This window comes from Myotis daubentonii, chromosome 6 (genome assembly GCF_963259705.1).
Source record: "Myotis daubentonii chromosome 6, mMyoDau2.1, whole genome shotgun sequence".
NCBI lineage: Eukaryota > Metazoa > Chordata > Mammalia > Chiroptera > Vespertilionidae > Myotis > Myotis daubentonii.
The window spans coordinates 64,376,403-64,404,376 of NC_081845.1; the positions used below are offsets into that span (position 1 = coordinate 64,376,403).

The 27,974-nt window shown below is 43.3% G+C and overlaps 1 protein-coding gene and 2 long non-coding RNA genes across 4 annotated transcripts; 1 reads left to right on the top strand and 2 right to left on the bottom strand.

The window, feature by feature from the left end:
- Nucleotides 1–14,231: 14,231 nt before the first annotated feature.
- LOC132237152 (uncharacterized) lies at nt 14,232–22,730 on the bottom strand. 2 transcript variants are annotated; one of them, XR_009453469.1, is made up of 3 exons: nt 22,619–22,730; nt 15,140–15,291; nt 14,232–14,455 (listed from the first exon to the last, which is right to left on the bottom strand). It is a non-coding gene; the product is annotated as an uncharacterized LOC132237152 (long non-coding RNA). The 2 variants fall into 2 exon arrangements; XR_009453470.1 differs by lacking the exon at nt 22,619–22,730 and adding an exon at nt 16,566–16,756.
- A 41-nt stretch (nt 22,731–22,771) lies between these two features.
- EEF1A1 (eukaryotic translation elongation factor 1 alpha 1) lies at nt 22,772–26,790 on the top strand. The gene is made up of 8 exons (XM_059701175.1): nt 22,772–22,905; nt 23,788–23,965; nt 24,239–24,418; nt 24,535–24,831; nt 24,923–25,073; nt 25,163–25,419; nt 25,504–25,738; nt 25,835–26,790. Exons 2-8 carry the CDS (start codon nt 23,822–23,824, stop codon nt 25,957–25,959), a joined length of 1,389 nt encoding a protein of 462 aa, XP_059557158.1. The 5' UTR covers nt 22,772–22,905; nt 23,788–23,821; the 3' UTR covers nt 25,960–26,790.
- On the bottom strand, nt 25,847–27,955 carry LOC132237153 (uncharacterized). Its single transcript, XR_009453471.1, has 2 exons — nt 27,905–27,955; nt 25,847–27,850 (listed from the first exon to the last, which is right to left on the bottom strand). It is a non-coding gene; the product is annotated as an uncharacterized LOC132237153 (long non-coding RNA).
- Nucleotides 27,956–27,974: the final 19 nt, after the last annotated feature.

A 27,974-nucleotide genomic window follows, 5' to 3' on the forward strand; every position in this document is an offset into this window, starting at 1 on the left:
AACAGGTTCAGGAAACAAGTTACAGAAGCAAGAGAAGAGCCCTCAGAGCTTGGGAGAAAAACAGAAAGAAAAGGTAAAGGTAACACGCCTTGGGGGGGGGAGGGGGGAGGGGGGAGGGGGGGAGGGGGGCGGCGAGGGGGGGAGTGGGAAAAGGTGTCAGCATGCTCCAGGTCCTGCTCCAACAGGGAGAGCGCCAGGAAGAATTTTTTTCAAGTGAAATAGAGTTAGAATTTTGACCGCAGGACTTTTCAGGGCCTTTACTAAATAATGCTCACTATTAATATCCCAGTGGGGATAGTATGCCAAATTTCCCAGATTTATTTCCCCAAGAAAGCCTTTTTTCTCCCCCAAGGAACATCTTTGCATTAACGTTCTGTGGAACATACTTGGCATTGCTGGTTTATTTCAGAATCACTTTCTTTTGGATACTCCAGTAACGAAACATAAGGAGAATCAAAATGTCCTCTTTCGTTGGTTTCTGTAAATACGCCATTCTCTAACCCAGTGGTTCTCAACCTTCCTAATGCTGCGACCCTTTAATACAGTTCCTCATGTTGTGGTGACCCCCAATTTCATTGTTACAAATTGAACATAATTAAAGCATAGTGATTAATCACAAAAACAATATGTAATTATTGTTTTAGGGGTCTTAGGTGACCCCTGTGAAAGGGTCGTTCAACCCCCAAAGGGGTCGCGACCCACAGGTTGAGAACCGCTGCTAACCTATCAAATAAAGTCAGCATGGTACTGAACTATGGAAATTCCAGTGTGGTCATTGTAGGAAGAATATATTTTAGATGAATAGGAAAGAGGTTTTACATTTCTTGCTAAACCTTGTGGGGTGGTAGCAAAAGGCTTTGGAATTGATCAGATTTCCCTCCAGTGTGTTACTAGTTGCAGATCTGTAAAAGTCTAATGTCTCAGAATCTTTGTTTCCTCACAGGCAAACTGGGGACGATAATGCCTATCACACTAAGAGGCACTTTTGTAAAGATTAAATGAGACAGCATTTGTAAAGCACCTGGGATACAATAACCCAATGTTAAATTCCCCTTATCAAAGTTCATCTGTTTGTAAATAGTTTACTGAAAAAGTGGATACACTGGTAAAGACTCTATTTTAGTGGTGAAACTTTCATTTCTTTTAGGATCAGACAGCAAAAGAGAAGTCAGATGGGAGGGATATTTCAATTTTATGTATATGACAGTTGAAGTTTTTGCTATAATGTTATCACTTTCCTTATTATTATAATGCCTCCGTTTAAAAATGTAAATAATGGAATTCCTAACAGTCTATATTTTACAGATGAACTAGAAAAAGGTTTACTAACAATGTAAATAAAATTGAAACTAAAATTCATTCCTTTGTGAGAACAAACACTGATTTATTGAGGTTTACATAAAAGGTGGTTAACTTCTTGGAATAACTACCCAATGTCTTTATTTCTAACAATAAAAGGCTGTTAGGATTTCATGGGTTTACAAAAAGCAATGTTGGGGAAGGATTGCTTCCCATCTTCCCAAGATGCCATTGAAAGATATTTTTATTTGTATTTTGGAATAATCTTAGATTTACAGAAAATTTGCAAAGAGAATACAGAGAGTTCCCATATACTCATATTCAATAGAAGATTTACTTTTAAAAATAACCTAAGCACTTTGTTGTACATGAACATTAATCACAACATTCTAGTAACATAATCTTGATGACTTCGTTGTTTTGCTGGCGAACCGAGGCTGGGTTTTCTTTCTCCTTGTTCTCTCTGTACCAAAGTTATCATTTCCTAACCCCACTATATCTCAGGACAAAGCTCTGTAGGGGATGATAATGTTCTCAGCACCCTTCATTCTAACTCCTGGGGGTTTTGGCATGTAACAATAGGTAGGTGATTAAATACCTTGGTGGCAGCTTGGCGTTGACCCATAAATGATGCTAGCATTGCTGACCTCCATGGACCTCAATTAAAGGAGCTAACACTTAAGATCTAAGTGGGAGGCATCCTGGTTCCTTCCCATTCTTCCATAAAGAACCCTTAGAGGTCTTTTGTCATGTCTTCTGGGGACTAGAAATAAATCATTTCTGCAGATCATTTAAGGATTTACATCCTTCAATAAAAATCTATGCTGCGCTGGTGTGGCAGCTCAGTTGGTTAGAATATCATCTGGATACACAAAGGTTGTGGGTTTGATCCCCAGTCGGGGCACATAGAAAAATCAACCAATGAATGCATAAATAAGTGGAACAACAAATTGATGTCTCTCTCTCTCTCTTTTCCCTTTCCTCTCTCTCAAATCAATAACACACACAGAGACACACACACACACACAGTCTTGTAAATCAGGTTGTCTGGTATGAACTTCTTACATCAGCATGGCTTTTGGCCAACGCACATTATTCCCATTATATTGATTCTAGCAATCGCCATTAGTATAGATCATTGAATTAGGAAGTAAATACGTTATTTTTCCCATGTTAACTCTTTATTCCCTTAATGGAGGAGCTTGCACTCAATAAAATGAGTGGTGGAAGGAGGAAAGAAATTGCTTTGGAGCCAAGCAGTCACTTGCAACTTGCCACTTTGAACAACTTAATTTCTCATAGCCCCAGTTTCCTCACCTGTGAAATGGTTACACTAACTATCTCATTTGATAGTTGTAAGTGACAGGATTTGGAACATGCCAGTCCAACGTGTGGCACTTTGGCATATTGAATATTTTAAACTGAAGAAATGTGAGACCTCCGCTTTCTTCCCTGAAGCAGGTCGGAAGACCCTCTTGTGAGAAGTGCCTTCCCTATACTTGATGGGAAAGAGCATCTTCCCCTCCAAAGACAGAGATACTGAGAGAACCGGAGTGAACAGGCCTTGCCGAGTTTCCCCTGGTTCATTGCCCTTGTCCATGCCTCTTTGTCCTGTGATTTTCCCACAACTTCCCACTCTCCAAAACACTCAGGCTCAGCCATCACTTTGGGTCTTCATTTCCTTACCAAAGCCCCTGGGTCACATAAAATTCTGTTCGATAACTCTATACACGTTTCTTCTGTTACTCTGACTTTTCTCAGTCCAATTTACAGGCCTGCAGCCCAAGAACCTAAATGGGTAGTAGGAAACATAATTTTTTGCTCCTCTATATCAGGACAAAAATGACATAACATATAATTCAGTGACTTGTAGGAAATGGGTGTTCTCAAGGAATTAATAAATCCATTATGGTTTCTTGTATATTCATTTTGTCTTTCCCACTGAAATGCAAGCTCCTCTAAGGTACAGTAGTTCTTTTGTGTGTCCACAAAACTAGCACAGTACTGAATAGGAAATAAATTCCAATTGACTATATTACTGTGCTCCCATCCTCCAAGTTTCCAACCAGTTTGAATTTTAATAAAAGCTACTTGTGAGGTGATATTGACTCACTAAGCTCTCAAACAGTTGCAACATAAACCACACAAACTGAGTAAAGTTTCATCTCAAAAACAACAACAGCAGCAATAAAAACTCTAACTATTTAATGAGGTTATTACAAAACTACTCTTCGTGTACTGGAATAGTTCAGCACTGAAGATAAAGTTAAGTGATTAAGTGGAACAAACTGTGACTGCATTTGGAGGTAAAGAAGATGAGATCATGCTTAATATGTGACCAGAAGTGTGAGTGACTTCAGAAGGAGCTTTTGGAAAAGAATAATTAGCAAGACTGTTAATTAAAGTGCCATCTGTAGTCTCAAAGAATAATAACTGGTTAGCCTGAGTAAGATAATGGTTTTTGATCTGTCCTTTTACTATTTAAACATGAGTGGGACTTGACATTCTAAAAAAATGTAATGACTGTTCACAAATTGTGAAACTCAATGGGCCTAAATGAGCTATAAAGACCTCAGTGCAAACAAAAATTAGTAAAGAGCAGAGGTAATGAAACTGCGATGGCCCACAGGCTGAATCCGGCTGTTTTTGTTGGGCCTGAGAGCTAAGAAAGGTTTTTATGGGTTTTTTTTTTAAAAAATATATTTTTATTGATTTCAGAGAGGAAGGGCAAGAGAGAGAGAAGTAGAAACATCAATGATGAAAGAGAATCACTGACTGGCTGCCTTCTGCACACCTTCCACCAGGGACCGAGCACAGAACAGGCATGTGCCCTTGACTGGTATCGAACCCAGGACCCTTCAGTCCGCAGGCCCACGCTCTATCCACTGAGCCAAACCAGTCAGGGATAAGAAAGGTTTTAACATTTTTAAATAGTTGAAAACAAATGTTTTAAAAGGTTAAAATTTTATGACGTGAAAATTATATGAAATTCTAGTTTCGTATTGAGACACAGCCACACCCAATCATTTACATGTTGTCTATGGCTGCCAGGGAATGACAGTGGCAGAGCTGAGTATGTGCTTGCAACAGACACCACATGGCCAGCAAAGCCGAAAATATTCACTAGAAAAAGTTTGCATAGGTTACAGTAGGAGTTCAAATTGAGCTCAGTAAATGACTTGAAGTAAAATATATTATTCTTAATACATCATTGATGCTTTCTATTGAATTTTATTGAATCAAAAAGGATTCTGCTTATTTCTACGTGGCCTTAAAGGGAGGGAAGCGCCTGTGGCCCATCACTGGGCACTTTGAGGTGCAACAGGGCCTATGAGTTTCAAAGATGTATGAAGGTTGTCCTGACAAATGTTTTCCAAAAACTTGTCACAGAGGATGGCTGTGAAAAAAGTCACTAGAAGCACAACTGCATGTAATGAGCATATATGTAGCTGCAGATGAATGCTCAAGCCCTTAGCTAAGTGTTATACCTTAAAACTTCTTTATTGCTTCACGTGTGGCATGCAACCTTTTAGAAGGAAAAATGAAGAAATGACCCAGAAGATATGAATAGAAGCAAATGATGAAAATTAATGTTATTTGACATTCATCACCTCACAATAAATTATGTAGAAAAAAAAAAGGATTCTATACAACAAATTGTTTTCATACTATTTGATATCTGAGGACACACTCCCATTTTTCTTCATTCTCACACAATTTCTTCACTTCTGACACCAGATTTGTAGGTGTTCCTGACACTAGCCGAGTGTCCTGCAATTCAGTTCAGCTCTGACACTACCTGCCAAGGGTTAGCGTCAGGTCCTACAAGACTACCCCCGGCTTCAGATGCCTATCGCCTAGTCAGATTGTCACTTCTGACCGGCCAGCCGGAAGGGTTCTTACAACCCCTCCATGGGGGTGATCATTTGTTAGATGCTCACAGAACTTAGGAAAACACTTATGTTTACTGGTTTATTACAAAGGATATATAGTAAAGGAGACAGATGGACAGCCAGGCAAAGAAATGCAAACAGCTGGACACAGGGAACTTCCATGGCCTCTCCAGACACACCACCCTCCCAGCTTTTCCAAGTGCTCAGCAATCCAGAAGCTCTTCAAACCCCGTACTTTCTGGATTTTTATGAAGACTTCATCGTGATGATGGATGATCATTAACTCAATCTCCAGCCCCTCTGTCCTTCCCAGAGGATGGAGAATGGGGCCAAATGTCTAAGTTTCTAACCATGGCTTAGTCTTTCAATCCATAAGCCACCAAGAGTAGCCTCATTAGTACGTAAGACACTCACCCTAGCTGGTTTGGCTCAGTGGATAGAGTGTCGGCCTGCATACCAAAGGGTCCTGGGTTCAATTTTGGTTGGCCCGAGTCCTGCTTGGGGCTTGTGCAGGAGGCAACCAATCGATGTGTTTCTCTCACATTGATATTCCTGTCTTTCCCTCCCTCTTCCACTCTCTAAAAAGCAATCGAAAAATATCCTCGGGTGAGGATTTAAAAAAAAAAAAAAAAAGAAGAACATAAAGCACTCTTATCACCAAGGGATTTAGGAGCTGCACCAGGAACCAGAGGCCCAGACCAACACATAGGTTTTCCGCTATTTCACACTTGGTATCTACATGTTTATATGATTGACTTGCATGCAGGCTACAATGTAGTATGTATTTCATGCATAGTCATATCACCAGCACTTAGAATATGGTAAGATTAGTCCCCAATGCCAGGTAAATGAAAATGCCTTCCTGAAAAGCTATAAAACATAACTTTTAAGAATCTAATATTTGCCAAAACTGGTTTGGCTCAGTGGATGGAGCGTCAGCCTGCAGACTGAAGGGTCCCAGGTTCGATTCCGGTCAAGGGCATGTACCTGGGTTGCGGGCACATCCCCAGTGGGGGATGTGCAGGAGGCAGCTGATCGATGTTTCTCTCTCATCGATGTTTCTAACTCTCTATCTCTCTCCCTTCCTCTCTGTAAAAAAATCAATAAAATATATTTTAAAAAATGAATCTAATATTAAAAATGCTCTTTCTGGTAGAAAAATAGAGGTTACCAGAGCCTGGCGGGGGCTGGGGGGGGGGGGGAATTGTCATTTAATGGATACAGCGGTTTTGTTGGCGATGATAGAAAATTTTTAGGTATAGATAGTAGTGATTATTTCCCAGCATTGTGAATGTATTTAATGCCACTGAATTGTACACTTATGGATAGTTAAAGTATAAATATATTGTTTTGTATTTTTACCACAATAAACCCTACACACATATACCCCCAAAAATCTCTTTCTGGGTTCTTTCCAAAGCTTGATTATTTTCCATAAGGAATAGATTTTCTACCTGACCCTGTACTTTGTGTTTAGCACAGAAGGGAGAAAAAATATTTGACCTCTTCGAGCACATTTTTATGGTTATTTTATTCTATCTTGAGGTCGTAATCAATTAGTCTTCAATTCTCAAACTCAAACTTCACAACTACAAACCATAAAACAAGTCAACACCAGGACAAACAAACAAACTACCCACCCAATAAGTAAGTCAGGAACCTGGAGGAGTGAAGCTGTGGTGAGAACTGTAAGTATCTCCTTCCTCCCACTGGATTCTAAGAACTTCCTTCCCACCATTGTTTGTTAGAAAGGGCCTATTTCAGCTATTTGGGCCTGAAAACTGATAATGTGACTTCCAGCAACATAGTCATTATTTAAAAATCTCACCAAAACATGACCAAATACTCAATGGGTTAAATTAAACTAAGTACACATGGGCAGTGTGTATTTTGTGCACACTCTGCCAAAGATAAACACAGCTGGACGCTAATTAAAGTGCTAAGGACAGATTTTAATCAGTAATATATCATTGTAATAGGGAACAGTCCAGTGTAAACTGAACTCAACTTCGATTTATACAGAGGTGACTGGGCATTTTAAGGGGAGAATGAAGGAATAGGTGGGGTGAGTAAGGGCTCAGTAGCGTCAGGGAAATGAAAAACATGGGGAGGGTATGGGCCCCTGTGAAAACCGCCTGGGTTTGTTCACTGGCACTTATGGAAGTTAACAAACTTCCTACCATGTCACACCTCCACCCTCATGACCTAATCACCCCACACCGGCCCCACTCCCAATACCATCAGGCTGGGGACTGGATTCCACCATGTACATTGTAGGGGACGCACTCAGTCCATAGTAGTTACCACACAATTTAAGGCTTCCCTTTCCATCCATTTCTCTATCTACAAGATGACATAAGTGTGAATCTTATTATAATGTGTTGAAAGTCATCATTATTAAGACAGGCACTTGCCTAATACAGGCCACATCACTCCTCTGCTCGAAATCCTGTCCTGGCCCTCTGCCTCATCTGGAGTAAAAGTCCGTCTTTATAATTAGCCATAAACCCACGTGACCTCCTTTTCCTCTCCATTCTCCCCCTGGCCACCTCTCCATTCCCGCCTCAGGGGCTCCTGCTTTCTGTTCTCTGGCTGCAATGTGCTTGCTCTGCTCCACATGGCTTGCTCATAGGTCCTAGGTCGTATTATTAGAGAAGCCTTCCGTGAACATCCTATAAACACACTCTAGCCCAGTGGTTCTCAAAGTATGCTCCTGGACCACAGCATCAGCATCACATGGGAACTTGTTAAAAATACAAATTCTTAACGCTTCCTTTCAGGGAATACACTGATGATTTAAAAAAACAAAACATAAAACCCACCTCTCCCCATGAGGCTAATAATCTTTCCAGCCTGGTGTTTATTTAGACTTTGTCAGAAACCATAGTAACAATCTCAAAAGAGCTGAGGAAAAAACACTGAAACTTAGGGTTCATCTGGTCCGACCCCCTCATTCTACAGATGAGGAGAAATGAATGCAGAAAAACGGTGGGACCTGCCCCCAGCCAGTCCGTGGCCCCGAACCTAAGTCCTCAGAGGTTGTTCTCCCCCCACACACACTCTCTCGCTGCAGTGCTCCTGATAACCTGCAATTTACCCACACTCTCCTCAGATCTGTTCAGTTTCACATCTTCACCATGCTGCGTTATCAGGACGTTCGTTTATAACCTGATAATTTATAACCACTGCAGAAAAGCTACGGTTAGTCAAATGGGCATCGATATAAACTCTGTTAACTGCTTTAGTCTATAATAAGCATGATTTTTCATTTCAAAATGAAAATAACTTATATTCCTATACTTATATGATAAAAGGTTGATTACTACGTGCTTATATAAAAAGCTTTTATTCCTACCACCTAGACACTTAAAATGTTCAGAGTATATATTTCCAGACATTTTACATTAAAAAAGTAATACAGCCCAACTGGCATGGCTCAGTGGTTGAGTGTCGACTTACAAATTAGGAGGTCAAGGTTTGATTCCCAGTCAGGGCACATGCCTGGGTTGCAGGCTCAATCCCCAGTAGGGGGCATGCAGGAGGCAGCCAATCAATGATTCTCTCTCATCGTTGATGTTTCTATCTCTCTCTCCCTTTCCCTTCCTCTGCAAAATCAATAAAAATATTTTTTTTAAAAAAACTGTATCACTAAAGTTCTGTTTAGTTAGAAAAAAAAGTAATACGTATAGGGGGAATAAATGGTGATGGGGAAAAAATAAAGGGGAAAAAGAATTAAAAGTAATACACATTCTTTCCCCCCAAATTCAAACCTGACAAATATGTATAAAGTACAAAATAAAAATACCCCTTCTTACCTCTGCCCTTTCAGAGAGCAGAACTCGGAGATGGCCCCCAAGAGTTCCTGTCTTGGTGTATAGGCCTCCATAGTCCCTGAGACTGTGACGATGATGGACTTTACCCTCATGGTTGGGTTATTACACAACACAGTACAATCAACCTTGACATAGGAAATTATCTGAGTGGCCTTGATCTAATCACATGCAGGTGATTAGATCCCCTAAAATCAAAGAGGGTTTTTTCTGGATGATGACAGAAGAGGAAGTGAGAGGTTTGAAGTGTGAGGAGATTAGGCACACTCGAAGATGGAAGGAAATTCCAAGAGTCTTAGGAACTCTGTGTCAGACACTGGGAGAAATGTCAAATGTGTATTTCTTATTATAAATCACAGCATCACAGCAGCCTGAATGGGCTTGGAAGTGGGTTCTTCCCCATCGCCCTCCGAGGAGAATGCAGCCTGGCTGACAACCTGATTTCAGCCTGTGTTCACGGAGCAGAGAACCAGGCACCCTGGGCCAGACTCCTAACCTACAGAGACTGTGACATAATCGTGTTAGTTTGAAGTCGCTGAGTTTGTGGTGGTTTGTTACACAGCAATAGAAAACGAATAAAAACCCAATCCTACTTCTGGGGAGGTAATTACTTTACATACTTTTAGATTATTTGAAAATATCCCTTTCCAGATATTTTAATTCATAGATAAGTATATATTTAAATGAGATCATTGCTATTATTTGCATCATGTTTTCTTCATTTAATATACTGCCAGCATCTTTCCATGTAGCCCTTGGGTATGTTTTATAAAACAGATTTCTAGAATCTTTGTCAAGGTGTATGCCACTTAAAATTTTGGAAGAGACTGTCAAATTGCCTTAAAAAGGAAAAAAAAAAAAAGACTACATTGATTCCCAGTCCCACCAAAAATATAATGAGTCCCTACTTCCCTACATTCCCTCCTTTACTGGATATTCTCGCTCTTAGTAATGTTCCCTGCCCACTGGTATTTTTTTATAGCCAACAAACTTATAGAGTCGAGTAAAAACTAACCGCTATAGTCTGTTTTTGTTTATTAAGCATTATTGAAAGTCTAGGAATGTAACTTAATAGTGATCTTTATACTTAAATGCACATAAAGCAGGGTACAACTACTGAAATTTGGCCTACCGATTGACTAAGCAAGTGTTGTTTCTAGGCATAAATATCTATTTTGGAAGACTTTCAAACTTTTCCTGAGTTTTGGCAGGATATCTTTTAAAATCAATTTGCATTAACTTTTTTAAACCTCAGAAACCCAAAACATTTTTTTTTTAAATCTCTCCTATTTCTTACTTGAATTACTTAAAAGTCCAAAAGCATGGTCAGCCAAAACTCGTAAACAACCAAGGAGTCCTTCAGACATCTTGCTATAAACACCTGTGTGCTGGTATTTGTGTGGACATGTTTTCAACTCTCCCAGGACTGTTTAGTTTCTATTATCCATTCCTGAAATTTAATGAGATTGCACAGCCAGTCATCAAGTAGGATTACACTGCCAATAAAGTGTAACTCAAAGAATAAGTATTACTTCGCCTGCTCGTCCCTCTGTGGAAATGGGAAATGGTTCTCAGCGGAAGACCCTCTGAAAAATGACATATTCTAGAGAGAACTGACCCTGCGCCTGCCTGCCTGGCTGAAGAGGAAAGTACCTCCTATCCCATTCTGGGTCTGGAGAAATGTCCTTCAACATTTGCCCTCAATTTAGCATTTAACTGGTTTTCAAGTCTTAAATTCATTCCACAAGCATTTGCTAGTATAAGTGTGTCCTAATCAGTGTTTGAGGTTGTCAGGATGGACTTGGGGCTTTCCACAATAAAGCCTTAAACTGTGTGTCCAACTCTGTTTATTCTGGAACAGGGCTTCTCAACCCCAGCACTACTGACATGTTGAGCTAGAATCACACATAATTCTTTGTTGTATGGGCCTGTCCTGAGCACTGTAAGGTATTTCCCCATCGCCCTCTGAGGAGAATGCAGCCTGGCTAACAACTTGAATAGGCCTCTGCCTAGTCAATGCCTGTAGCGTCCCCAAGTCATGACAATAAAAACTGTCTAGGCCCTGGCTGGGTAGCTCAGTTGGTTAGAGCATCATCCTGATAGGCCAAGGTTGCAGGTTCGATCCCTGGTCAGGGCATATACAGGAATCAACCAAGGAATGCATAAACAAGTCAATGTTTTTTGTTTTTTCTCTTTCTCACTCTCTCTCTTTCTCTCTCTCTCTCTCTCTTAAATCAATAAATTAAAACAAAGTAAATTAAAATAATCTTTTAAAAATGTCTCCAGACATTGATAATTATTTCCTGGGAGAGGCGGGTGAACTCACCCCTGTTTGAGAACCAGTGTTCTAGAAAAACACAGGATTATTGAATTTTCCTTAAACAAACCATGAATTTACATATATTGAATTACTGCTTTCCAACCTTGATGACAGTACAAATCCTTTACACTTTAAAGGCCCATATCCTCTGTGAGGGTTGCCCAGGCACAGGGAATCCAGCAGTAAACCATATATGTATATAACAGCTTTCTCGAGGCCTATGTGGCTGTGGGTAGGGAGGGATTACTACGTGTATAAGTACATGCTAAAACAAGTAACCCGAAGGAAGACAGTAAAGAAATGTGGTTCTATAAACACTTATGCAAAGGAATCGTCGTAGTTTTGGGGGACAAGGGAGCAGAATGTGTGAGGAGAGGGTCAGGGCATGCTGCTCTGTGATGGTGACAGAGGGAGATCTGAGGGACCACTCAGCTTTAAAAGAAGTGAGTGGCTCACCCAGGCCCTAGTTAGTGGATCCCCGGACACTTTTTTTCTGCAGGAATTGATAATCTAAGGGAGAGGGTCATATCAAGAGTACTTTCCATGTGGCAAATGACAGCAAGACATTGCAAAATGGATGGAGAAGCACAGAGAGCCTTTAGCCAGGTCTGGGGGGTTCAGGAAACTCCTCTAGAGAACGTCGCTCTCACTTCCCAGGTGTAGAAACTGATCCTCATGCACGTGCCCAAGACACAGAGCTCATGGGAAACAGACCTGATTCAATCCCAAGCCTCCAACCCCAATTCCACGTTCTTTCCACTCTTCAGCTTCCTCCCTGCAGCCCTTTGCTCATTTCTCCTCTTTAGCACTGACTTCATCCAACGCGTGTTGCATGGCAACACTTCCCATAATCTGGGACAGTGCCGGGAGCCGGTCCATCCTTGCTGTTTCAAGGGACCCGGCATATATGGAATACTGTTCTTAATATGTTTGCTCACCTTCTTGGCACTGTGTTTTAACCAAGGTCACCTCTCCGAGAAAGGTTGTTTCCCCAGGTAGGGATTTTCCCCTGAAGTTAGGGAGGGAATAAAACCTTTTAACTAAATGCCAGGCGGGTAATTAATCACTTTAACTACAAACAATCATGCTTAAGCTGCATAATCTTTACTCCCTGGAATGGAGATAAGAAACGCCCTAACCTTTGTAATAGAGATTGATAGGATTGAATCAACTGGTATAAATACAGATGTAACAAGACAGAAAGAGACAGAGCTTAGAAGAGAATTCAGAAGACAGAACTTAGAACAGAATCAACAAGACAGAACTTCAGAGACAGAATTCAGAAGACAGAACCTACGCGGAACCTGGAGATGGAGGAGCTTCGCTGGAGAGAACATGGCAAGGGATCCTGGACTGAACCTGACTGCAGAGGCTGGCAAGAGAGCCTGACTAGAACCTGGTGACCGAACCTGGCTGGAGATCTCAGACAGAACCTGGCTGGAGAACCTAGCGAGGGAACATGGCCACAGAACCTGGCTGGAGATCCGAAGCAGAACCTCTCTGGAGATCGAGACCAGAACTTGGCTGGAGATCCTGGCTAGGCTGCTGATCAACTGAACGCTGTCTCCGTGTCATTCCTTCTTCGCCGACTCCGTCCACACCTTTGGGGACCCCTGGACCCGCTGGGGTTGGATCCCGGCAGGACAGTACATGTAGTTTTGCTTAAATACTATTCCATTATGATTTCATGGGTCAAAGGTGATTTGGAAAATTATCAGTGTTTTTTTTTTTAACTACATTATCTATCTGATTAGAAAGACTGTCAGCTCCTTGTCAAAGACTACTGAGCAATAAATGCTTAAGATGTGGTTATCAGTTTTCTCATTTATAAACTGTTAGAGTAACTGTAAGGATTAAATTAATTAATATGCATAGGCCATCCAGAACAGTGCTGGTATAGGTCTGAGCTCAGCTATAATTACTGAATGAGAGGATGACTGATGGGTGGGTGGGTGAATGGATGGAGAAATAGGGCATGTGTTTGTTCTCAATGAGCTTCCACAGCCCTCACCACCCCCTACTTGATTCTAAGTCAATCCCAGTTATAAGTGTGGTCGACTCCCCTTTCAGGCCACATTAAATGTCATTTTCTATTTGCTAGGCAGACATTAGGGCAACAATGTCCAGAATGTTCCCTGCCCCCACGAAGGCTGGGGTATAACCCTCATTCCTCATCAAACCTAAAAAAAAAAAAAAAATCAATTAAGAAAACATAGTCCAAAATAGAAAGAGAGAGAGAGACCAGGGCCCATTAGGAGGGCTACTGGAAAACACATGAATTTTAGAATGATTTTTAATACCAAAGGAAGATTTTTACAGTTGATTCTTAAAGTGAAGACAGCATTCATGTGTCAGTAGAAAAATATACTAAAGGTGAAACAGACTGCATTCCCATATTCCCTCTCCATTTATTCAACAATGTTTATTGACCATGGACTATGTGCCAGGCACCAGATTTCATGGTAAAAGCAAAAAAAAAAAAAAAGAAAGAAAGAAAGTCTACAAGGTCTCTGCTGTCATGGAGTAGAGGAGACAAAGCTGAAACAGTCGCCAAGTGAATAAAATAATTACATGTTGTGAAAAGTGGTAAAAAGGAAACAAAGAAGGGACTGTAATGGAAAATAACAGGGAAGCTTCTCAGACAGACTCCTCTGAGAATACAGCAGCTGGAATGACACCTGAGGGAGGAGGTGGAGCCAGCCAGGCTTGAGTCCTGTCCTTCGCTCAGCTTACCAACTCCTGGGCCATTTATGATGTAAAACAAGTTATGTGAGCAAAATATTCCTGCACTGATTGCTTCATTTCATGATAAAATAAATTGCATTTTCCCCAATTTTCTTAATTTTTTTAAAATATATTTTTATTGATTTCAGACAGGGAGAGGGAGAGAAAGACAGAAACATCAATGAAGAGCTGCTTCCTCCACACACACACACACCGGGAATTGAGCCTGCAACCCAGGCATGTACTCTGACCAGGAATTGAACCAGTGACCTTTTGGTTCATGGATTGTTGCTCACTGAGCCACACCACAGGACTATATAGTTCATTCCTCTTTACTGCTGAGCGGTTTTCTATTGTATGGGTATACCATCATCTGTTTATCCAGTCACCTGTTGATGGACATTTGGGTTGTTCTCAGGTTTTGGTGATTACAAATAAAGCTGCTATGAACATTTGGCCCCAAGTCTTGTGGACACGTGCTTTAATTTCTCTTAATCAATTCGTAGAAGTAGTAATATGGTAAATGTATGTTTAACCTCCTTAGAAATTGCTAAACTGTTTTCTTAAGATATTGTAGCATTTTATATTCTCACTAGCCATGTTATTTCCAGCTGTTTGCCCAAAGTTGGTACTGTCTTTTTAATTTTAGCCTTTTTAGTGTGTGCGTAGTGATATCTCAGTGTGATTTTTATCACCTCAATTCATGAAGGATATTTTCACTAGATAAAGAATTCTGGGTTGTTCAGGTTTATTTTTTTTCTTTCAGCACTTCAAGATGTTGTTCATCTATCTCTTTGCTTCCATCTTTCTGATGAGCTGTCCACAGTCATTTCAATCTGCCTCTTTATATGTGCTCCCCTCTTTTCCTCTGAGCACTTTCCGTTTTCTTCTCAACCTTTGTGTTTTGGCAGTGTGACTATGATGTATCTAAGAAAGGTCTTATCTTTCGTGGGCTTCACTGAGTAAATTGTCTCTGTCCTTCACCAATTTGGGAAATGTTCGGCCACTATTTCTCCATACTATATTAACCAATGTAGGGGAAAAAAGAAGTTCTACCTACAGCTTTCACTTACCTTTTGCAACAGAAACTAATCTGCTGATGTCTGACAGTGAGGGTCATCTTTCCACAAAAATACAGAAAAACTCTTTTTGAGTCGATTAGTCAAAGATAGCACAGAGACACACTAACTCATCCTTCATCCATTCACAGGTACTGTTTTAGGTGCTGAGGACAGAATAATGAACAAAACAATAATAGTTGATTTGCCGAAACTGGTTTGGTTCAGTCGATAGAGCGTCAGCTTGCGGACTGAAAGGTCCCAGGTTTGATTCCGGTCAAGGGCATATACCTGGGTTGCGGGCACATCCCCAGTAGGAGATGTGCAGGAGGCAGCTGATCGATGTTTCTCTCTCATCGATGTTTCTAGCTCTCTCTCTCCCTTCCTCTCTGTAGAAAATCAATAAAATATATATTTTTAAAAAAATAGTTAATTCTTAGAGAATGTAAGGAACACTTAAAAATATATATATTATCTTATTTCATTCTCATTATAACTCTATAAATAAGTCATATCCCCATTTTACAGATGAGGAAGCTGAGACTTAAAGAGGTTAACTAATATGTTAAGGTTACATAGCTAGTAAATACCAGAGATAGACTTTGAACTTAGCTAGTCAAGCTCTGCATGTGCACTTTCAATCTGTACTACTTTACTTGCCAAAGGCAAGAAATGGAGGCCAGAGGATGGGCAGCCTTTATCTTTAACCATGTGAGTACTAGGCAAATCACTCATTCTGACACTTTTCCTTGTCTGTAAAATTAGTGGGATTCACTATCAGTGGTTCTCAACCTTCCTAATGCCGCGACCCTTTCATACAGTTCCTCATGTTGTGGTGACCCCCCAACCATAAAATTATTTTCGTTGCTACCTCATAACTGTAATTTTGCTACTGTTATGAATCGTAATGTAACTATCTGTTATGCTATATGTGTTTTCCAATGGTCACAACCCACAGTTTGAGAACCGCTGCACTAGATGAAAACTAAACTCTCTTCCAGCCTGGAGAGTTTATTATTGTAGACTTTGAGAGCAAAGGCAGGTACAGGTTAACTAAAATTAATGAAATCAAATATGGAAACAATATCTCTAATAATAAAAGCATAATATTATTCCGGATGACCTTCCGGATGAAGCCAGGGCTGTGAAGGAAGCCTGGTCCCAGTGCCAGAGGGAAGCTGGTACCAGCAGCCAGGGGAAGGAAGGCCTACTCTTGCACGAATTTCGTGCATCGGGCCTCTAGTAGTATTATATAAAAAAGGACAGTAGTTGCTATTCCAGAGTGGATCCACATATATATACAAATTCATGGAGAGATCATCAATAGTTTTTATGCATATGATGGCTTTCAGATTTTTTTTTTTTTCATTTTGAATGAGTGTGTTAAAAAAAAAGAAAAAGAAAGTGACCTAATAGCTTCCCATAGTGCTTCCCCACTTACTGAAACCTGGTTTTCCCTTTTCATTGATGAGTATATGACATGCTGTTTCCATAACAATCATATAAAAGAGTTGTGTTTTAAAAAAAAAATAAGTCTGCAAAGTTCTTTTTGTAGCAAAAGCAGCTTGCCAGTAGACATACCGGAAGCAGATGGTACTAGAAAAACAGAAGAGATGACATAGCAACAATTTAAAAGATACCAAACTAAAACATTTTTAAAGGATGGACATTCAATCTTAAAAAGTACAAGGATGTGACAGGACTTTAGAATTAGGAGGGACTGTTAATGCTGCCTTTGATTTTTAAAAATCCTAGTTTAAAAATAACTTTTTAAAACATATCTAACTTCAAAATATTTAAAACACAGTATCTTTGAGATTTAAAAATGGAGCTGATAAGGAAATTAATAAGTAAACCTAAAATGCAGGGATGTTAAACACAGAGATCAAAGCAAGGTCGTAGTGGGCCCGGCTGGGTAGATCAGTTGGTTGATAAACTAAGATTGCAGGTTGATCCCAGTCAGGGCACAAAGAAGAATCAATCGATGAATGCATAAATAAGTAGAACAACAAATCAATGTTTCTCTCTCTCCCTCCTCTCTGTCTCTAAAGTCAATAAATAAAAAATAAAATAAAGCAAGGTCATTATGGTATTTTCTTAGTAAAGAAACTTCATTCTATGACAAGATTCTAGTTCATGAGGACTCTCAAATAACAAAAAACAAAATAGCAAACAATTAAGATTTATCGAAGGATATTCAGATGCTGGGCACTGTGTTAAGTACTTTACATTGATTGTCTTATCCTCACCACAACCCTAGGGAGTAGGTATTATTTATTATTATTGCACTTTATAGATATGAGAACCGAGGCTTAGAGAGGTTAAATCACTTGCCAAAAATCCCATCGCTAGCTGTGGTAGAGCCAACAGGGATCTGAGTGAAGGCTTTCTGACTGCCTCACTCTGAAAGCACTACTAGTATACTATATACATAACGGATAAAAACAAACAAAAAAGAAAAACTCCCTGCCAATTATTGTTCTAACTTGGTGCAAAAACACATGCTCAGCACTTTTCTTATCTAATTTTCATAGTGGTCTTATGGGATAGGAATTGTCATCTTCTTTTTATGGATGAGGAGGCTGAAGCTTAAAGAGGCCAAATAACTTGCCCAGAGCCATTCAGCCAGTAAGTGATGGATTCAAGACGTGGATCCAGGTCTGCCTATCTCTGAAGCCCCAATGGTTTTCACAGGCCCCTGGGAGGGTGGAGGGGGTGGGAATCACAGTGAACACCCCAGACAGATATGTCTTGCTCTCTGTACCTGTCCAGGGAGGAGCAAGATCCCTCTCCCACCTTTTTTCAAGGGCAATCACCCAAAACACTCATTCTCCAAGGTTTCTACTCTGTTTCCACCCAAACAAGGTGAAACCCTCTCTATTCTGAGCAGGTTTTTCTTCTAATGTCTTAGCTCCACCCCCCGCCCCAGCCTGGGTCCCTCCTGAGTGCTCAGAAGCACCCTGGGCTTACCTGGTTCCAGCACTCACACGCCCCTGGAATCCTCTGTTTGCTGCTAGTGTTCCCCCTCCCACCTCTCCAGGGCTCTGCCGCACACACCATCCAACAGTGATTGTTTTTTGTCTCCTCGATGTCTAGCTAAGTACCCGGCACACAGTAGCTGCTCAGTGAATGTTGATGGATGAATAAAGACTGACTTCTGAAGTCCTGTACAATTACCAACTGAATACCATAATATGAAAGTCCCTGCCACTTACAGTACACACACACACTGTCACATGTATTTGTGAATCTATAGTTTTATACTTAAGTGAAATGGACCAAAGAGTACTCATTACTAGAATAAATAATGATAATTGATAGAGTAAATTTCTCTATAGTTGGAGCAGAGTTTTCTTTTTTCAGCTTTTTAAAAAAGAGCTAATGATTGTTTTCTAATTATAATAAGCACTAACATTTGTAAAACTGGTCTGCATGTTCAGGTACATTTTCTCATTTCATCCTAATGGTCAGTTCTGTAAAATAGGTACTATTAGTGTTTTTTTTACAGTAGAATACCAAGTTCAAGGGTGATTTATTCCAGATCACACAGCTAATAAATAAGATTGCTGAGAACAGACTCTAGCTCTTTAGTCCAGTGTTCTTTCAACTATGTCACCTATGAAGACAGAAATACTGAACTGAATGCTGTCTATAAAATGTGTATTCGTCAAAAATAGTGAGGGAAGGCTATCCTTTCTTCTCCTTTTATTTTTTTTTTTAAATCCTTTCCTTCATACCAAATGAAAGGGCATCTATCCTGATAGGCACTGGCTTTGGAATCATGAGAAAAGTAATAGAAATAACTTTAGTTTCCTGGCATATTCTTTAGACTTCTCTAAACCCCTAAAAGGAAATTAACACTTCACTATATAACCCCCTCTACAATTTTTTACTATGTACATATATAACCTATTTCAAAATTTTTAGAAATAGAAAGATACCAGTGAGTTTATTTTCTCTACTCTCAATGTCACAAGGCAAACCAATTGAGAGCAGGTGTTGTCCAAAAAGCTTATAGAAACACAATTTTAATTAGATAACTGAGTGCCCCCATATGATTTCATGTCATTGCATGACATTAGAATTGTGAGGTAGATACTGAGGTTGAATCACAAGCAGCCCTGTTACAGATGCACTGAGAAACCAAGAACTACTGGCTATCACAGCTCTGTAAGCATTAGAACCGAATGCCTGATTTCCTGATTTCAATGCTATTACTTAGACCTGCTAAAAAAAGTTAGGGCTAGCTCTCTGGTCAGATTCCTGGGTTCCAAAGCTGCTATACTGGGCCCTAATGTACTCACAATAAAGATCTCCAAGAAGTATTAAGTGAAAAAAGCAAGGTAATATATTGTATTTTACCATTTTGTGCAAAAAAAGGTAAAACTTTAAAAAATAATATGTCTGCCCTAACCGGTTTGGCTCAGTGGATAGAGCGTCAGCCTGCGGACTCAACGGTCCCAGGTTCGATTCTGGTCAAGGGCATGTACCTTGGTTGCGGACACATCCCCAGTAGGGAGTGTGCAGGAGGCAGCTGATGGATGTTGCTCTCTCATCGATGTTTCTAACTCTCTATCCCTCTTCCTTCCTCTCTGTAAAAAATCACTAAAATATATTTAAAATAATAATAATAATAATAATATGTCTGCATTTCCTTATGATGCATAAGCTATCATTTGCCTTAAGGTCCCGCCATCTGCAAAATGAGGGTTGTGGGGTTACATTAAATACTGCAAATGTTAGAATAGTGCTCGGCACACTGAATGAAGTACCCATTTTACTTGGATTCTCAAGCCAAATATTCCTTGGCTTAATCATATTCTAAAATATCCTTTAAAAATATATTTTTATTGATTTTAGAGAGGAAGGGAGAGGGAGAGATAGAAACATCAATTAAAGAGAATCATTGATCGGTTGTCTCCCACACGGCCCACACTAGGGGAAGGAGCCCGAAACCCAGGCATGTGCCCTGACCAGGAATCAAACCCTGACACCCTGGTTCATAGGTCGACCACTGAGTTATGCGGGCTGGGCTTAAAACATAATTTTTAATTGGCACAGGCAAGATGAAAACGTGGCAAACCACAGCAAAATGTAATTACTTAAAGCTGCTTTAAATTAGGTCCAATAGAGTAATTAGCCAATACTGAAAATGTTTGGTGAATCACAATTACAGATATCAAAGAACTAGTAGTGTTTACCCGTTTACTAAGCAAATTAATAACTAAAATCCTTTTTTTAAAAAAAATAGGGTCTTGCATATGATCTCTACAGTGTATTTTAACAGTCTGCTACTCTAAATAGTATGTGCAGCTTTAAGAAAAATCTTCAGGAAAATTCGACCTTAGGTTGTTGACCCCAAAGCACATTGACAAGTCTCAACAATGTTACTGTTACCGTTTTAACATTTAAAAGGCATACTGTGTCTGCTCTAAAGTCGTGGGGGGAAACGATTATGGATTAGGATTATATTCAAAACATAGGGTCAGGGGAAAAAAGCTTTTTTTTTTTTTTTTAAGTGTATTTGCTTCAGTCTTTTAGAGGCCAAGCCACCCTGACGAAAACCGACCCCCACCCTGAGCCACGTGGGTTCTCCGCCTCCGCCCGGCGCTTCCTTCCGCACTCGGAGCGCCGAAGCAGTGACCTCAAGGGGGGGCGTGTCCCGGGGCGGATCGGGGTGACCGGGCGGGCCCCTGGCCGATCCGAGCCAGCGGCCCGAGCTGCCCGGTCCATGTCGCAGGACCTGGCCCGCCCACGCGTGTCCGAGCGCCCGGGAAGCGTGGACCGCGCGGTCGGGGGAGCCGGAGCGAGGGAAGGACCGCCCCCGCCCGCCTCGCCTTCCTCGGGACCCCCGTTCCCGTCCCGCGGCGGCCCCGATGGGCCGGGAGGGTGGGCACCGCCCCGGCCGGAGGCTTGGCCGGTGTCTAACCTGAACGCACCATCTGGCTCGAGTTCCCCGCTCCCGCGCCCTGGCCCCGGGTCTGGCCGGTATCGCGACACGAATAAGGGCGCCCACTCAGAAGTGCCCAGGAGGTTACTAGGAAAATGCAGGGAGAAAAAAAGAATTTGCGAGAGAAGCTAGGAAAAAAAAATATAGAAAAGATTTTTGTTGCTAGAAAAAGATGTATTCTAGGGAAACTCTTACGTGGCCTGGTTTCTTTCATGAAAACGATCTTGAAGTTAAACTGAGGCTAGAAAAACCTCTTAAGAAAGAGAAAAACCTGATTTTAGGAGTTTATATCCACAAAGACTGGTAAAACAAGAAAACATAGGAAGGCTATTCCGAAAGGCTTCTTTCATTAAAAGGGGGGGGGGGGCATCTGAGTGTGAGAAGTAACTGAAAGCCGACTGGAACTATATCCTACAATAGAATAGAGAGCCAGCACACGTCTGCCCTTCACTGCTCCCCAATTGTTTTATGCATCAGCTTTGCTCCTCCCGTTTGATTGAGGTTCCTCTCCAGAAAGTGTTTCTATTGCACGTGCCACAGAGCTTCGCCCAGCACTGGACACGGCAGGCTCTCAACCATTTGCTAATGGGTTGGCTGGAGATGTGGCATCAGAATGATGTCGTGATCAGCTAATTTTAAAAAGGTGCTTTCTCCAGGGGAGTATTTCTGAGTCTGCCCCATTGGCCGCCAAAAGGGCCTCATCCAGTTTCCCAGGCGACTGTCGAGAAGCAGTGATTTCACACGGGGGGGGGGGGGGGGGTGACCTTGCCGATGCGTCTCCACATGAGGTCATGTGGAAAGGCTGAATTTGAAAATTCCTTTTAGATTGCTCATGCGTGCAACCCGAGTGAACGACTAACTGGGGGAAAATGCACCACGAGGGTGACACGCCATCAGGGTCCCTTTAGTTAGTGTAATAAAACCAGCGGTAGAAGGAAGGCAAACTGTAAGACTAGAGTCTATTCTACACTGAAACACTGGACTGTGGGGCGAACGGGTGAGCCGGGCTTTGACTGGAACAAGGCAAGTGGCCACCCCGATAGCATGTCGGTGGGGCTGGTGGCCACCCCGGTAGCATGTCGGTGGCGCTGGTGGCCACCCCGGTAGCATGTCGGTGGCGCTGGTGGCCACCCCGGTAGCATGTCGGTGGGGCTGGCGGCCACGGAGGCGCCTGCTCACCATCCTCTAACGCGAAGCGCGGGGCTCTTCAGCTGGGAGGGGCGTCGAGGGCAAAGGCGGGGGAGGAGCCAGCCGGAGGGGCTGTGCGACCCGCAGAGGAAGCGGTTCCAGGGCCGGTCCCAGCCGAGACCTGCGAGGGGACAAAGGTGAGCACGGAAGGTGCCTCGCGGGGTGCAGGGAGACCCCAATCTCGAGGTCACATCGTTGCAGCTCCGCCGGGAATGGCGGAGGGAAGGTCCCGAGCATCCCCGCCCACCGCCTCCGCGCCGCCCATCCCCAAGCCGCGGCCGGGAGCCATTCCTACAAAAGGGGGCCGCGCCGGGGCCGCGGGAGGTCCCAGGGACCGTCGGCAAACTCCCACGAACCTAGAATCCGGGCGGCGCGCGTCCCCGCCCCGCGCCCCTCGCGCGCGTCGTCACCGGCGTCGGCAGGAGCATGCGCGAGGCGACGTGTGCTCTTCGGCGGGGCGAGCGCACCTCGCCCACGGCCCCCGGACGGCGGGGGGAGGGCCGGCGCGGGCGCGGGGCGCGCTGGGAAAGGCTGTCGTGCGCTGGCTCCGCCCCGTTCCCCGAGGGTGGGGGCAGCGCCGTATATAAGTGCCGTAGTCCTGCCGGACGTTCTTTTTCGCAACGGGTTTGCCGCCAGAACACAGGTGAGTACCGGGCGTGGCCTCCGCGGGCCGGGCCTCCGGGAGCCGGCCGCGGCCTCGCGGGCCTGTCCCCCCGCCGCGCCCCGGCGCCCCTGTGCGCGGTTCCGGGCCCCGAATTTCGGGCCGGGAGCGGGTGGGGGGTTCGAGGCCTGCGCTTTTTCCGGGAGCGCCCCGCGGCCTCGTGCTGGGCTTGCGGCCTGGTTGGCGCGCCGTACCGGCCGCGTGCGAGCCCCGCTCGGCCTCCCGGCCTGGCCCGGCACCCTAAAGCCTCCGGCCCTTTGCGGTTTCCAGGGAGAGCACCTCTCGTGCTTCCCGTCGGGGTGGTTCAACCGCGGTTGGTCGGGATCTCGGCAGGGTTATTTTTGAGTTGGGGGGGGGCGCCCGGCGGGTTCGCGGGGGACGGCGGCGGGGCCCGCCAGGCGCACATGGCCGGCAGGCAGCGGCCGCCTCGGGGGGAACGAGGCGCCCGTGGCGAACGCCTGGGACCCACCCCGCCCGCCCGCACCAGTTGCGTGCGCGGAAAGATGGCCGCTCCCGGCGCCGGGCAGGGACTCAAAATGGAGGACGCGGCCCGGGCGGGCGGGTGGGTCCCCGCACAAAGGAAAGGGCCTGTCCCCCGCGGCTGCCGCTTCTCGGGGCCGCACCGTGAGCCGGCCCGGCCTGGCGCCGCCTCCATTTCTACCCGTGGCCGCGGAGCGGGGCCGGCCGGCGGGGGAGGAGCCGGGCGCCGCGGAGGTGCCCCGCTCGGTGGGTGGAGGCCGGAGCGGGGCCAGCTTGGCGTTGGTTCCGATTCTCCTTGGAATTTGCCCTTTGAGTTTGGATCCTGGCTTATTCGGAAGCCTGTGGGGCAGGGGTTTAAAAGGTTTTTTTTTCCCTTAAATGTAGGTGTTGTGAAAACCACCGCTAACTCAAACCCAAGATGGGAAAGGAAAAGACTCACATCAACATCGTCGTCATCGGACACGTAGATTCCGGCAAGTCCACCACTACCGGCCACCTGATCTACAAATGTGGGGGCATCGACAAGAGAACCATCGAGAAATTCGAGAAGGAGGCTGCTGAGGTGGGTACATTAACTTGGGCGATTACAGCAAGTGGTACTTTTCCAAAAAATAGTCTCCCGTCCACACCCGCATGGCACACGAGTTTGGGGATGGGCCAACATGCGTGGAATCGCTTTGCTCCGTCCATGTTCCCAGACCAGGGTAAAGCGACCTGACCTGGGGTTAGCAGTTGTAAGCTGGAACCCAGCGTGTATGCCAACTAGCGGAGTCAGGAACTTCGGGTTGGGATTTGAGCGTCTTGGTTCCCGAGTAACCATTCTTAATCCTCACAGATGGGGAAGGGCTCCTTCAAGTACGCCTGGGTCTTGGATAAACTGAAGGCCGAACGGGAGCGCGGTATCACCATTGACATCTCCCTGTGGAAATTCGAGACCAGCAAGTATTACGTGACCATCATTGATGCCCCAGGGCACAGAGACTTCATCAAAAACATGATTACGGGCACATCTCAGGTTTGTAGAGTTCACCATTTTTTAGAAAGTTAGCTCTCTGGGTCTGTTACTTTGGGCTCATCCTTTTTGAAGAGCTTCCCTTTACTAAAAGGATATGGCCTTGTTTTCTTTTAAAGGCTGACTGTGCTGTCCTGATTGTTGCTGCTGGTGTTGGTGAATTTGAAGCAGGTATCTCCAAGAACGGGCAGACCCGTGAGCACGCCCTTCTGGCCTACACACTGGGTGTGAAACAGCTGATTGTTGGTGTTAACAAAATGGATTCCACTGAGCCACCCTACAGCCAGAAAAGATACGAGGAAATTGTTAAAGAAGTCAGCACCTACATTAAGAAAATCGGCTACAACCCTGACACAGTAGCATTTGTGCCAATTTCTGGTTGGAATGGTGACAACATGCTGGAGCCAAGTGCTAATGTGAGTTTTAAGACCATTGAAAAAAGCACTGGAAAGAAGCGGGCCAGGTATGGGGGCAGGTAACAGTAATTGATGATCTTCTGTTCTTCAGATGCCTTGGTTCAAGGGATGGAAGGTCACCCGTAAAGATGGCAATGCCAGTGGAACCACGCTGCTTGAGGCTCTGGATTGCATCCTGCCACCGACTCGTCCAACTGACAAGCCCCTGCGTCTGCCCCTCCAGGATGTCTACAAAATTGGTGGTAAGTTGAACATTAATATCAGAATGTGACATGTATGGGAGGCTACAATTTCTTCACAAGCATTTATGACTGTGCCCTAAACATTTCAGGTATTGGGACTGTCCCTGTGGGCCGAGTGGAGACTGGTGTTCTCAAGCCCGGCATGGTGGTCACCTTTGCTCCAGTCAACGTTACAACTGAAGTAAAGTCTGTTGAAATGCACCATGAAGCTTTGAGTGAAGCTCTTCCTGGGGACAATGTGGGCTTCAACGTCAAGAACGTGTCTGTCAAAGATGTTCGCCGTGGCAATGTGGCTGGTGACAGCAAAAATGACCCACCAATGGAAGCAGCTGGCTTCACAGCTCAGGTAACACTGCATGTCATGTTCTTCCTCCCAGACCCTTAACTGTCTTTTGAGACTCGGGAAATAAATTCAAATCCTTTTTCCCAGGTGATTATCCTGAACCACCCAGGCCAGATCAGTGCTGGATATGCACCTGTGCTGGATTGTCACACAGCTCACATTGCTTGCAAATTTGCTGAGCTGAAGGAGAAGATTGACCGTCGTTCTGGGAAAAAGCTGGAAGATGGCCCCAAGTTTTTGAAATCTGGTGATGCTGCCATCGTTGATATGATTCCTGGCAAGCCCATGTGTGTTGAGAGCTTCTCTGACTACCCTCCTCTGGGTAAGATCGAGCATTTACAGTAATGATACGTTTTACTTGATGAAAACTTTGTTTTGTGTACTGTGTCTAATGATAATACGAAATTTATTTTAATAGGCCGTTTCGCTGTTCGTGACATGAGACAGACCGTTGCTGTGGGTGTCATCAAAGCAGTGGACAAGAAGGCAGCTGGAGCTGGCAAAGTCACCAAGTCTGCCCAGAAAGCTCAGAAGGCTAAATGAATATTATTTCCAACACCTGCCACCCCAGTCTTAATCAGTGGTGGAAGAACGGTCTCAGAACTGTTTGTCTCAATTGGCCATTTAAGTTTAATAGTAAAAGACTGGTTAATGATTACAATGCATCGTAAAACCTTCAGAAGGAAAGGAGAATGTTTTGTGGACCATTTGGTTCTTTTGTGTGTGTGGCAGTTTTTAAGTTATTAGTTTTTAAAATCAGTACTTTTTAATGGAAACAACATGACCAAAAATCTGTCACAGAATTTTGAGACCCATTAAAATAACAAAGTTTAATGAGAAACCTGTGTGTTCTTTTGGTCAACGCTGTACCTTTCTGTTATACTACTTAGGTAAAGGACTTCAGAATTGCCCATGACCTCTTTCCAGTATTATATCTGCTGATACTTACAATTGGATGGTTCTGTTAACATTTTTTTTCTGGGTGGGAACTTTGGGGGGTTTTTGTGGGATTTTTTTTCCCCCACTGAATTGCCTGTCTCATGGTAAAAGCTATGGGAAAGGGGGGCTGTTGGTGTAACACTAAATAGGTTAGAACAGGTAAGCAAAGAGTATAACTGTGTTTGTAAGCTAGTTTCAAAAGGCCAAATTCTGTTAAAGCCATGTGTTAACGTAAAATTTTGTAGTTATATCAATATTGAGTAAATTCGTTGGTCTGTCAAATTTTAGTTTTCCAGTTTTACTGGAATGTGAATTCACATTTACAGATGCTGAGGTAGCTTAACCTTAAGTAAGGTTTGAATAGTATTGAGCACTGTCTTGCTGCAGTTACTGTATCCAAATTCTAGGAAAAAATAAATTGATGCTGGAAGTTGAGTGTGTTTTGTCACTTAAATGCTTCAAAGTCCACTTCCAATAGGAATTTTCATCTAAAGTTGGAGAAATACTACCACATTGGAGATTAGGCAGTTTAAGGAGATATAGTTGCAGATTGCTCTGATTTGAAATTTTGCTCAGTGCCACTTTAAAAGTAACCTCACTGAAAATTAGGTTCTAAAATGTGACAGTTGGGTAGGATGTAAGAAAGCACTTTTAAACTAGCTGGGGTAGTTGCATGCAGTGATGGTTTATGGTTAAGTTGATGTTTGCTTGAGTGGTAGCCATCTAGTTTTTGATAGTTGGTAAATCAATGCACAGAAAAGGAATTCCACGAGTCTGAACATTTTAATTCTGTGTAATAGTATCCAGCTCAAAGTGGCAAAATCAGACAGCTTGTATGTTAATTGTATCCTGTTAGGTAATGACTTTCAAATGGATAGCAATTTGTGAAGTTTTTGCCTTTGTTGAAATTACATGTCCCCCTTTCCTCCCAATGATCTCCACCCAAGAGTGCAGCCTTGCCCCAGCTGGTTTGTCTTGGTGAATAGAGTGTTGGCCTACAGACAGGTTCCGGGTTTGATTCTGGTCAAGGGCACATGCCAGGTTACTGGCTTAATCCCCAGTAGGGGGAGGGCAGGAGGCAATTGAATGACTGACATTGATGTTTCTCTCTGAAATCAAAATACATTTCTTAGGTAGGCCTTGAGAGTACAAGCTGAAACATTAGAGGGGTGTGAAAAGGCTAAAATTTCTCTAGTTCCATGAGGGAAGTAGCCCCCTTAAGTTTTTTGTAATTTGCTAATTTGTACAGGTGAGGAAAAATTGGCCAACTCAAGTGGTAGCTGATACACAAATTTGTCACAGCTGTAGGATTTACTAGAATAAGATTGTTGCAGCGCCCCGCCCCCGCAATAGTGGTGGTTAACTGCAGAGAACACTATTAGAAAGGGTAGGAAGGAGGGTGACCAGAGTCAAGGAAAAGTTCAGTTGCCAGCTTCCTCCACAGAACCGGGTATCTGTAGGCTTGCCAAGACAATTGCCTGGTTTTGAGCACCACCTACTGGTCACTACAAACTAGTTTTACATTCATGAACAAAGATTTTTGCACCACCTACTGGTCACTACAAACTAGTTTTACATTCATGAACAAAGTTACATTTTTTTTAAAATACATTTTATTG

Coding starts and splice junctions, on each gene's coding strand:
- EEF1A1 (XM_059701175.1), top strand. CDS start 23,822: ATGGGAAAGGAAAAGACTCACATCAACATCGTCGTCATCGGACACGTA. Junction 24,419..24,534: donor TGATTACGGGCACATCTCAG/GTTTGTAGAGTT, acceptor TTTCTTTTAAAG/GCTGACTGTGCTGTCCTGAT. Junction 25,739..25,834: donor CTCTGACTACCCTCCTCTGG/GTAAGATCGAGC, acceptor TTATTTTAATAG/GCCGTTTCGCTGTTCGTGAC.